Consider the following 13,233-nt stretch of genomic DNA (forward strand, 5'->3'; position numbering starts at 1 on the left):
CCCCCCCCAAGTCCATTTTTTAAAGGTTTTTCTAAATTGACAAACCAGTGGTGCATTACAGTGCTTCCTTTGAGACTTTGTATTACAAATCCTTTGGGTACCCAGCTACTGTGTGATAGAGAACACATAATAGGTTAGAGCTAATGTGTTGTCTACCTTCATGAATGAAAAGAATGATAATTCAAGTGTGGAAGTCATTAAAAGGGCTTCTACACTACTGAAAGTGCAGAAGACTTCTTATTAAATGTAAGTAGGGTACATTCTATTTTTGTCTTTAAAGTTTCTTTTCTAATTTTCTATTGATTTATCTTCATTTGGGAATGGATGACATATATCAATAATTTGGCAGAATTTTTTTTTTCCTGAATACTCTGATGATGATTTTGTGGTGTGTCAGGCTTCATTGTCACTTTTCTAGGAGTAGCTATGAGAGTTTGGCATGCCAGAAATGTGGTCATGATCAAAAATTAATGGAAGTCATTAGGAGACCTTCCATTGATGTCAAAGGGCTTTGGATCAGTTCCATGCCTTTAGCCTTTAACTAGGCAAAACTCCCAATAGAGTCAATGGGAGTTTAGCCTGAGCTAGGCCTGCAGGTTTGTGGCCAGCAATGTGTTCTGATCTTCAGGCCTTTGGGGGACCAGCAAGTCAGTTATTAAATGGTAATGAAAAGTAGAGATTGACCCAAGTCACAAAGTTAGTGTTTGACAATTTATGGTTTTGATTTGGGCTCATCTCTAATTAAAAGCTGTATATACAGACAGTTGGCAGCTGAAGAACTATTGTGTATTTGGATCAAATTCTCTAGTCCAGCTGAACTTTGCTTGGCACAGGACCATAGGGAAAATGTGGCCTAGAGCCAGTTTTACATTCCCCCATTCCCAGGGCCACTGAAGACTGGGTTATTCGCTGGCATAAGACAGAGAAGCTGCAAGGCTATTCTACCTAGTACCCAGCCACCCACAGCCCTGTGAGACTATTTCACCAGCCAGGGAATCATCTGGATGCAGATCACATACATTTTTTCCCAGGACATTCTCACTATGGGAGCTCAATACCACATTAGAAGTCTAGAATACAAGAGGGATCTTCTATCATCCAGAGCTTGTGGGCTAACAGATGCTTTGTTTCTGGGCCACTATTTCAATGAGATCAAATAATCAAATTCTGTACTTTGAAAATATTACATACTTTAGGTCTGCTTTATGAAATACCATTTACATTACATATACATTGTCCTCTATAAAAACACCATCCCGGTACTTGCTTTCGCCATGCAGTTTATGTTGTTTTCCATTCTACATATGGGAAATACAGTAGTGATGCAGTAAGCAGCCCAGTTTAGTCCCTCACTGGTTTGTGTTTTAAAGACCAGCTCTCCCCTTGTGCTTTTATCCTGGCAGCTACAATCTGCTGCGATGCTTGAGCTGACAGTTCCTTAAAGGAGTTCAGGGAAAAGCAATCTCAGTGGAAGGCTTCAACTCTGGAACTAAGTCCTTCCTTTGTTCTGACAAAGGCCATATTTGTCAACCTTCAGGTCATATTGGGTCTGTTATCTATTTTGTTCAAAACTAAAATTGAGGGAAATAAAAAAGGTGAACGTGCGCTTCCAAGCTTCTCCTACAAAATAACCTCCACCTGAGTCAACAAAATGAATGAGATGCTGCTCCAAGTAGATCACATGAACCTTCTGAGCATGGCTCACCATTGGTGGGGCTTGAATATGCCCAGTAGACGTCTTGGGCTGGGCTCCTTCCTGACTGGTGAAAAAGTATGTGATTGTATCTCCCCACTGCTTCCCCAAATGAGCCATTGCTCAGTGTGTTGTACAGTTTTGCGATCTTCCTCTCTTTTCTGATATGAGAAATTAAATATTTAACAATGTTGATATTTAGGTTGTCATCAATGAGCATCTGAGTTCATCTCACTGTGATGAATAGGGCAGTTCACACCTCCCAGCCAGCATTATTGTTCCAGGCTCTCTGACATCTCTGCATCGATTACACTCAGTTCACATTTGGGAGGTGGGATTTCTTCATAACCATAACAGCTAGAAGCTCACTCTTTGCTCCAGAATAAAAACTGAAGTTCTGGCAGACAAGATTGTAGCTCGAGGAAGGTGCTGGTGTGACATTCCACTGTGTACAGGTGGAACCAGAGCTCAGGTTTTGCCTCAAAGAGGGAGTGGTTTAAGGGGTTCAGTTGTGGATTGTCACTGAGTTGACTTTTTTTTGGTATGTGTTTTTAAGATTAAGTTGTTATGGGTACCTGGAGCTTTTGCCTAAGCAAATCAAATTAAGTGACTGAATAAACAATGGCTTCCACCACATAGTGTGGGGAGAGAGACAGATTTTTGTTTGGACTGATTCCATTGTTTTTACCTCAATAGGATAAAGAAGTAAATCTGGAGCAGGTCCACAGACGTATGAACAGTTTAATTGATGAAGACATAGCCCACAAGCAAATCTCTCCAGCGTCGATTGAAATCTCAGCCTTGGAGATTGGTGGCATGCAGTCAAGTCAGACCCTGGAGCCAGTACGCGAATACCAGAACACACAACTTTCTGTCACCACCTTTTTACCAGAACAGACAAGTCATGGTGCCAGCAGGACACTCACAACTGCCTCTGGTAGTAACCTGCCATTGCCCCTTAGCAGCTCAGCCACCATGCCCTCTATACAGTGTAAACACAGATCGCCAAATGGAGGACTGTTTCGTCAGAGCCCCGTGAAAACACCTATCCCGATGTCATTTCAGTCTGTGCCAGGGGGAGTCATTCCAGAAGCCATGGAGCCTTCCCATGGAACATCCATATAATGAAAACAAACAAACAAAACAACCAGCAGAGCTTTTTAATACAATCTGAAACAAAAACAAAAACTTTTACATTTTTCGTGTACATATCTGTAAATAATGAAAGAATGAAGTGGGGTAAAAGTGTATTTTGAATATTCCCAATTTTCGAAGTCAGTAAAAAACAAAACAAAAACAAAAACAAAAAACAAAAACAAAAAAATGTATGAATGACTTTGTAAATTTTGTTCTATATGAATAAAAAGGCAAACTACTTGTGATCGTTCTCAAGTGCCAAAGAAGACCTGTTACTGGGACTGAGGGCAGTTAAACAAAAAATCATGGATTTCAACCTTTATTCCTTATTTGTTCTATTTTTGTTTTACTATTTTTGTTTTAAAGCAGTAAAGTTATCCATTTGTCGCTGTAAAAATTTACTCTCCTCAGCACTCTCTTCTTCTCGGTACCCTATTTCATAGTCATGGTGGCAGTTCGCTTGAAAATCTAACAGCAGATATTAGCAAAGCAGTAATATATGTTTTAAACCTGAATTATAACTATAAACAAGCAAACAATAAACAAAACAACTGAACTCTTTCCTTCTAACAGGGATTAAATTTCCACACAGTTTCTAAGTTGAAGCACAGGTTTACTGAATTGTGTTTTATGTGCGTACTGTGCTGTGTGGCTTTTTTAATTTACCCTTATGTGTTTGTTATATATGAATATATATATAATATATACATTTGATTTATGTATATATTATATATATATATAAATATTTGATAAATAAGGTTATTATGGATAAGGCTATTAAGCAAAACCTGCGATCAGATCTTTCTTGTTTCTTGTGTGCACAAATTAAAGTGGAATATAACCAATGACTTAAAGGAATAAAACAAGGCAAAGCTTTATTTGATAGTGAGGCAATGATCATGTTACAGTGACTATAGCCCTATGCTATGATTTCTTTCTTTTATGTTTCAAGGACTACTGTATAATGGAGGCAGCATTCTCTGTTAAAGTCATATCTCTGAATGAGGCTAAATTCACGACTATAAGCACAGCTTCTGTTTTTTTCCATTGATTTTTTTTTAAAGAAGCATTTAATGGTTATGTCCATAATCGGCTATCAAATGCCTCATTTTTTTTTTTTGCTGTGAAACTCAATCAACGGAAAAAGATGGAGTAACACATGTAGCTAGCTTGAGGTCTTGTCTGAGAACATTACCAGTTCAGTTTAACATGAAAATTTCAAAACCATTGTTTCCTTCCCAAATAGTGACTCAAATGCTCAGGTAACTAGGAGGTTTTTTCCTTCCTTTCTGATATTCCTGGGCAAACATTGGCTTTCAGAATTTGAATAATTTCATAACCTCTCAAACGTGTCACAATAGCAAGGTTGCTATTTCCATTTATAACTGGATTTGTTTACTTTATTAGAACATGATCATTTGGAAAATGCAATATCAGTGGGTGCAGCAAAAATCACTGCCTACATTAAGGACAAAAAAAAAATGACTGAACAAAAGTAAAGATGCATACATATCTCCAAAAGGAAGCAGACAATGTGGGTTATGCTTTTGGAGAAATAAAAGGTTCAATTTATTGTCTGGTATACTGGCTTGAATAGTTACTCAACTAGTTATGGGGTGATAACTTTCCAAGAATTGTTTTCTTTAGGAAAGCCCTGCATTAAATGATTAAACAGAGGAGAAACACTAAAACTGAATCAAACAGTGATAGGAAAACTACCCATGGGAAAAAGCGTACTTACAACTCTACCTTTTACCTAAGGAACGTTGACAATTTGCTAATAGAAGTATTCCAGTGGTGATTAATTCCAGCATCTCCAGTCAAGCTGGCTCCTGATGTAGACAATACCATTCTGCAATCTGGCCAAGTTGTACTTCCTGCTTCAAACTAATTAAAAATAAACAATAATAATGTTTGTCACTGGATTTTCACCAGTGATAAATTTGGTCCATTTAGATTGTACACCAGAGCACCCCAAAAATTATTTCCCTCAATATTTGTAACAAGTTATGAACATTTGCAGCCAAATTTAATATTTTTTACTGAAATTATTGTTCATCTGCCATGTGTACAATGTTTTTAAGACTGGTCATGCTGGAATGCTGTGCATATGTATATATGATTTAACAAGAGAAAAGCATTGAAGCATCTGTTTTGAAAGTGTCCCTCACTGTCCTCTCTTCCCTAATTCACATTAAAGCCCAGATCTTCAGTGGCTTCTGAGGACCAACGAGTGTGATCCAGAAGAAGCCACCTTAGGTCTCCCCTGATCCTGGGCTGTGTGTGTACAGAGATGGTCTCTCAGCCCTGAAGACTCCTCTCATTTGCAATGCCTGCCAATGATCCCATACAATATTTGAGTATCAGCTGCCTGTCGGGGCACCCCAGCCATGACCACTCTCCCCATGGCCAGGCCTCCAAGTATTAGGGGTGATGTAGGAGCCTACTATGCTTCATGGCACAAGAGGATCCCCCACTATGATCTTTCCTTAGCTGGTTATAAGAGACTTTAGGGTCATGTTGAACTGGTGCTGCAGTATCATAGTGCAACCATAATGCATCTGTGGATATGGGCCAAAATGTGGACCTGAGTCAGTGCTATTAGCAAACAAGAACAGAAGAATCTTTCTAATCTGCATCCCTTGTACACACAAAAAAGGCAATACACACTTCTTTGCAGTAAAGATCATAGTGAAATCTCATTTTACTGAGACTTCATTACTTTCTGAAAACAAATTATGTAACTTTTATTAGTATGTTTTAAAGCATCATCATAAACAGTTTAAATTAAACTACATTTATGAAATGAATGAACAAAGTACATTTTGGGCTCCATTAGCTTTAATATTTTTTATTATGTGTTTGCTTTCTTTGGGCTTGATCCTGCAAGGTGCTACAAATCACTTAAGTGTGTGCTTAACTTTGTGCATGTGAGTAGTCCCATTAATGTCAACAGGATTACTCAAGGCTTAAAGTTGAATACTTGCTTAAATGCTTGGCAAGATGGCATACAGAGTACAGGATCAAGCCCATGATGATCCTTATTTAGCAAGTACTTAAATGTGTGCTTAATTTTATGCATGTGCTTTGGTGTCATTGAAGCTGATGCTTTAGTGACATGCTTAAGTGCTTTGCTGATTAAAGATGGGTTTAAGCACATGCTGAACGTGAAGCACATGCTCAACATTGCTATTGACTTCAATGGGACTAGTCTCTGCTTAATGTTAAGCATGTGCTTTGTTACATCAAGGGCTAGACTGTGAAATTAGCAATTCACAATGAGTCTCCCACTCTTTAGAAAACATTAGTTTATTAAAAACTTAGATAGTTATATCCTGAACCTATCAATCATGACAGAAGCCTTTTAGATCTCTCATGTGTTGATGCTTCAGTTTCAGGTTATTTAAATAAATCAAGAGGTACTCTCGGGAGAATAAAAAATATTTCTTTCCCAATACATTTCAATTTTCAAAGTAAATTCAGAATGTATTACTTCCATGTTGCTGTCTTCTGTTTTAGATTTCTATTTTAATGTTGCCTGTTCAAAGCATTTTTATACATGTTGACTTTGTATGCATACACCATAAACTCATGCATTTATATGCACTCAGAGAGAGTTATTCATAGATGAATTAAAGTATAATTGAAGATTTCAGGCCAGATCCTCAACTGGTGTAAATCAGTGAAGTAATGGAGGTATGCCTAGCTATACCAGCAGTGGATCTAGCCCTTCATTTTAAATATTTTGCAGACACGAAGAGGGAACAAGTTGCATAAGTTTCTGTAAACTATGAGGGCCATATTGTGCCCTTAGTTTTAAACAGAACTCCCCAAGGAGTGTACCAGAGTGTAATGGTTCTGCTTAAAAATTGGGATAATCTAGGGGCCCAAGTGTTCCAGGTTCTCCAAGATGTTTACATTGCAAAGCTGGGTGTAAGTGAAATTGAGTGCCTATACCTTCTTTGATTGTGCTCTTTTATTGATGAATTTCTGGTAATGTGACATCTGTGGCACAGCACTTGTAGTGTTTCTCGTTCTGTTAATCCATTAGTTTAGAAACAATACTTTATTTTCATACAAAACTGTGACTCAGTTTCTTAGATTTGCTTGCAGTCCACTAGCTCTGGAGAATGCATTGCTGTTATTTCTGAATAATGTGTCATGTTTTCCTGTCGCAACGAAACAATATTAATTGTGCTTTTTGATTTCAGAGTTAAAACTTGATAGGACCTTTTTAATGCTGAGTTATAATTACTTGTGTGCAATATTTGTCTTGCAAAGTGAAATTCCCAACATTCTGCCTTGCTTTTATAACCTGGCATTACTGCACTGTTTGTGAAGCCTAAGCAGAGCAAGAATAACCCACCTTTGCTTAGTCTGCTGGTAGAATAAAATACTCAGGACATGATCCTCAACTGGTATAAATCAGCATACCTCCATTGATTACATTAGACCCAGGCTGATTTAAACTAGTAGAAGATCAAAGCAGGTTAGCTCAAAGTGCACTATGGAACTTTTAGTGAGCAGCAGCAGAGGCTTAGTGGGAAGTAAGGATTGCCCCAACCCAGGCTTGCCACAAGCTCAGTGGTCATATAGACAAGCCCTTAATGTTGAGCTTGAAAGCACTGCTTCTTATGAATCTGTATTCACTGCTGGCTCTGAAAAGAAAATGTGATAAGTAAGTTCTAATAATGAAATTCAGAAGGCAACTTTGTTGGCCAATTAACAGGGATTTTAGTTATAGCTGCTGTATGAACTAGTTTAAGCACAAATTTCTTCTCAAAGCCTGTTCAAAATTAGGTGCACCTCCACTCTGACAGAGGTTAGAAGTTGGTGACATAATAACAAATGGAACTTTTCTTTTAAAGGAGACTACATCCCTGGGGCAGTATAGTAACTACAATGTTCAGACCATATTTTATTCCTTTCACTGACCTGAATTTATGTTGTGAATGGCTAAAGGAAGAGCTAGGTCTACACATAACACATATGAGGACTCTGTTGGAAATTTCCCAAAGAATCCATATCCTTTTGCACCAATGGGAAAAGGCAAGGGGAACTATAAAAGAAAAAGCTATGAAGAAAAGCAAAATATTAGGTTCTAATGAATGGGGGGAGGGGTACAATGCATCTATTTGATATGTCCAGCAGTACTATTATTATAATACTGTATCAGAAGCATAGATTCCATTATACAAGCGGTGGCCTCATTTTTTTTTTCTTTTTTCTTTTTAGAAAATCAATTAATAAAAGCAGCATTTGTTGTACTGGATAAATGTTGTTATATTATTTAAGAGTTGGGACTATTTACTTGATAATGCTCTAAACCATTTGCCAGATCCTCAGCTGGTATAAATCGGTTTCAGTGATGCCGCAGCCACTTACGCCTGCTGAGGATATGGCCCTAAACTTTCATGTAAAAGCTCTACCAAGTCAAACTTTACCAATAAATGCATCCCTGATGTAACTGTGCTAGGGATGAGTTATTGTGGTGGTATGTCAAAGCTCCAGTCGTGGCCCAGATCCCATTCTGCTATGCACTGTACAACATAGAACAAAAAGACAGTCCTTGCCCCAAAGTGCTTACAATCTAATTAATGAATTAAGTAACCTAAAATAACTTGTCCCATTATTAATATTTTTCTTTCCTCCTTGCTGAATTCCTGCTTTGTAAACAGCTCAGTTTATTATCTGCATAGCAATGGACTACCAAGCTGGTGATTTTTCTCTTATGATTAGTTGATGCACATGAAATACCTTGTTTTGATATATAAATGAATTAATGCTGCAAGTAACTGAGTTTGATGCTGGAATGGGGCATCCCAGCAAGACAGTTGCTTTGCCTCTCTCCTTGTAAATCTCAATGGAAGACTTCTCTCACCTCAGCAGCTATTCAATTTTTCATCACAGCTGTAAAACTTCCACAGTTGGGCAGGAGCAAAGTTCTGTCTTTGTTTAGGACTCCACATAATGAAGGGAAAAAATGATCTATCTGCAACACTTGATGTAACTAACAGCAGGGAGATGGGAGAGTAGGTGCAGGGCAAAAGGGAGAACATGTCTGTTCATCCTGGCAAAGCTTTGACTGGGTAGCCGAGTGGTAATATATTGTGAGTGACCAGATTGTAGCAATAAACTGAATTGCTTCAGGGTAGGAAATTTCAAATCACAACACAAATACAGTCCCCGCTTTTCTTAAGACAAAACGTAGTCTGCCTTGGTTTGTTTGTATGATTCCCCCCTCTCTCCCTCGCCATGCCATGTTTATCAAAATATATGAATTAAGGAATTACAGTTTTAGAAGTTTTAGTTATTTTACCAGGATATTTTTACATGGTATCTTGTTTATGATGAGCTAGACTGTGTCCTTCATGAGGTCAGCTGCTTTAGAGGGTGTATGCAGCAACCACGTGCAGCTAGGGTAATGGATCAGCCAGAAATCCTTCCTGTGGGCTAACCAGGCAGTATTGCAGGCATGGCAAAAGCACAGCACACGCTCCCTCCCAGTGTTTTGATGATGGTGGGGTGGATTAATTGGCCCAGACTTAACATCCCATGCCCACTTTGAGGCCCCAAGTGCCCAGGTTGAAGTTAGGAGGAAACAATGCCTTCATGTTACAATGAGATGATCACTGGCATCTGCATGAGGTACAAGTAAGGGATGAAGCTCTTTATGTCCTCTCTTCACCTTCCATACCTGCTTAAGGGTTGGACAGAATCTGTCCTTAAAAAGCCAGGGCACATGCCAGAAAACCACCTCTTAAGAAACAGTTCTGTTTATCCATTCTATCTTTTTTGTCTTCCCTTTTGAAAAAAAATCATTAGAGCTTAGGTTATTTACACAAAAGAGGTGCTTAGGCCTCAGAGGTTCAGTTTTGCTGCTGCTTGTCCCCCAGATGAAGCCCTAACCTCATCTCTTGGTGATATTTCCACTGCAACTAATTATGAGGACACCAATGTAGAATGCAATTTCAGATGAGGCATGCAGCAGAAAGAGCAGATAAGCATGCACATCTGTGGCATTGAATCAGTGATACTAATAAACTCTTGAAGCGCAAAGATCACATTTTCATGCATGCAGTATCTGACCGATAATACAGAATAGGGAAAGACAGACAAAAGATATATCTCATACACATGGGCTTCCCTGAAGAGAATATTTTTCAGTACTGGCATCAGTACTGAAATACAGCATAACAATATGGTGAACTATTAAAAAATAAGCTTATAGAGACTGTCTCCATCCTGTCACACTGGAGCTGATAATCGACCTTCTTGCACCTTGTGTAGCCATTATTCTTCAGATCAGGAAAACACAACCGTGCTTAAATGAGTTGAAGGCTAGAGATGTGGTTGACCACATGCTTAAGTGTTTTCCTGAACTGGGATTCTTATGTCGATGTCGACATATGAGGATTGAGAAAACACTGTATGTCGACATGTTTATGTGAGTTCAGACCAATGTCAGAACAATAAACATGTTTACATATTGGCCAGACAAGCTTGTCTATGACCATTGCAAAATGTTGTATCCTTGCTTTGCGCTGTTCACGTTTTTCACAAAAGGTGTGAATGGGCCTTATCTCAAAGTGGTTAATGGTGACATGACAAATTGGATGCCACCTTGCTCTTTCATAAGTTGTTGCTTCCCAGTTGCTGGAGGTCAACCGGATGTGCTTTCAAATTTGACATCAGTATGTCTTAATATTGTTTGTATTGGCCACCATGAGAACAGGTGCATTGCTTTAATAGACCATAAACTATGGTCCTGGGTAGTCTCGAGTTGGCCAAAGCCCAGACCAAAGCAGCTGAGCTTTCATGAACATGCTTTGAATCTGGCAACAATCAAGGATTTCTGTATTGAATATTCACTATTATATAGGTATATGTAAACTGCTAACACATAAGAATGCTATAGCTTTACACAGATATAAATGACTACACAACATGCACTCAGTGGAGAATCAGGCCCAATGTTTATAATAGTTTTCCTTTAAAATCTGAGGTAAATAATTCTGGAAAAATTCAGGTACAACAATACAGGTCGGAATTTAGCCCAGCTTTCAGCAAGGTGAATTAGCACTGAAGAAGCACATTAGGTGTCTGTAAACCTGGAAGTGAAAAAAGATGCAAAACACTCTCCCCCCCCCCCCCCCAAATTTAAAATTTAGAATATTGCAGAATATTGCAGAATGCAGAAAAATTGCTGAGAACCCCTACAATCATGGGATCCTGGTGGGATCGCAAACCCATGATGTTGCCCTGTCACACAGTGACAGGTGGCGTCTACATGAGTGTGCTTCAATGAAACAGTTGCAGATGTCCTTGCAAAAATATTCCCATTGACCTTCTGAAATCAGTAGCTTCTGCTCCTGCCAAGTTGGGCAGAGAAAATGGAAGGTGATGTCACTTCATTATTCTCTGTGAAAATATTGGCAGATGCCCATACTGCTAAGAAGTGATTTTTCAGTCACTTATAATTATTTATTCTAATTTCCACCACCTCAAAAGTGGAAGATGGGTTAACAGTAAGGCATATCTTGTCACAATGGGCACTAGTTATGGTTTTCCTTATCATGGTCATCTGACAATGCCTCATTGGCATCATAGCGAGAGGTGAGTTTTAAGGAGGGATTTGAAAATAGATGCAAAGGAGGCTAGACAGATTTTTTTTTTTTTTTTTTGCTTGAGAGCTTTTGCAGACAGGGTGACCTGACAGATGAGTTACAAAAGCTTACTGGTAGAAGGCCAGGAATATTGGTGGATCAGAAGTGACAATCAATGTCAAAATGAGTTAATAGAACAGCTAGGTAGAGTGAGATTCAGTCAGGAAGATCCCTAATGGTGAAGATAAGATTGTATTTGATATGGTAAAGAAGAGGAAGCCAATGGAGGCACACAAAGAAAGAACGATGTAGTCAGACTACAGAAGATAGTTTAAGCAGCTGCATTTTGAATGTATTTAAGGGGGTAAGGATGGCTGCATGAAAGCCAGATAGCAAGAGGTTACAGAATACAAGATGATGGTGGCCTGGAGGTGTGAACATACAGGAAAAGCGGTTCTTGGGCTGTTATTTAGGACGTATCAGTAAATGTAGACACAGGCTGGTTGTGTGGTTGTAGGGAGAGTGCTCAGTCACTCAGATTAAGGGCCCGAATGACATGTTTATGGTGATGTTGTCCATAGTGATGAGAAAGGGGGGTGGGTAGGGGAGGCTGTGGCATGAAGATCAAGAGCTCAGCGTTGGCATATTGTTGAGTTGGTGGCTGGACATCCATGAGATATTGGAAAGACAAGATGAGATTTTTGTTTGGAATGAGGAAGGCTAGATCTGTAGCAGAGTAGAATTAGAGCCTTCTCCAGGGGTAAGGTGCACAGGGAGAGATGGCGTTGGAAAAGGGTAAGGGGGTCCCACAAAATAAGACTCTGAAGGAGCAATTAAAGTGGTAGGAAAAGAACTAGGAGGTGACAGACTCATGAAAGCCAAAAGAGGATAAGATTTGAAGAAGGCTCAGTAATTGGCTTTCAGGACAATTAGCCATCACATGGTTTTATAAGTTTTTTGTTGGATACATTGGGTGCTACAGGCCTTTGTGGGATTTTGAGGGAGAAGGCTGTGATTTCTTTCGCTGTAAGGGAAGGCTTCTAAATACTTTTTTTGTTTTTTGGAAGGCTTTACAGTTGAAGCTACTGTACTTTGATTGTAAGAAAAGCAACTGGTGGTTTCATATTTGTAACAGGCAAGACTGAAATGGTTCAAATTAAAAAAAGAGAAGTCCACACTGCTTGATATCAAGCCCTGTTTTATGTCTTTAGATGAGTTATGATGATGATCATGTTTCCTCTGATCTATGATTAGTTTTGCAACATATTTCCAACTGTCTGGCAGGGAAATCTGCTGTTATAACATGAGAGCATACTTTCTTCTCACACATTTACATTTCTGGCATTGTCATGTCAAGCATGTCAAAATGTCAGGCAGAAATACATATGCTTTCAAATGGAGTTTCTTCAAACCATTTGGGTCAATAAGAACTGTCTGTCTGCATATTTGTAACATCTGGCACAAAAGGATATGCAGCTCTATCAATTCAGTGGGCTTGTAAACCATATTTTATCTCAGATGTAGTTTGTTTACATCCACTGACAGAAAAAAACTGTGCTTTGGGTTTAGGTCTATTGTGAAACAAGTCCCATGGCTGTTTTAGAATAAAAGTCTCATAATTTTTTTGCAGCAAGGAAATTCCATCCTGACTAGAAGGTGTGAAATCCAGAGATCTGTCAATCTGGGCATCTGACAGCTCAGTACAGCCATAGATCACTCTAATCTGCTCTGGAGGCCTATTCAAGTAATAACTCTGATTATTCTAAGAAAACACATGAAAAACTCCCAGCTTATCAG

The 13,233-nt window shown here is 38.9% G+C and overlaps 1 protein-coding gene across 7 annotated transcripts in view; it reads left to right on the forward strand.

Moving 5' to 3' along the window:
- The window catches only part of GRID1 (glutamate ionotropic receptor delta type subunit 1), an 890,310-nt gene extending 887,083 nt beyond the window's left edge, over window positions 1–3,227 (forward strand). For all 7 annotated transcript variants that reach the window (XM_065551838.1, XM_065551837.1, XM_065551839.1 and 4 more), the window contains one exon: window positions 2,390–3,227. In XM_065551838.1, coding sequence (XP_065407910.1) covers window positions 2,390–2,818 — 429 coding nt within the window. In that variant the 3' untranslated portion in view covers window positions 2,819–3,227. The remainder of the gene's footprint in view (window positions 1–2,389) is intronic.
- Window positions 3,228–13,233: the final 10,006 nt, after the last annotated feature.

The sequence above is a fragment of the Chrysemys picta genome, chromosome 7 (assembly GCF_011386835.1).
Source record: "Chrysemys picta bellii isolate R12L10 chromosome 7, ASM1138683v2, whole genome shotgun sequence".
NCBI lineage: Eukaryota > Metazoa > Chordata > Testudines > Emydidae > Chrysemys > Chrysemys picta.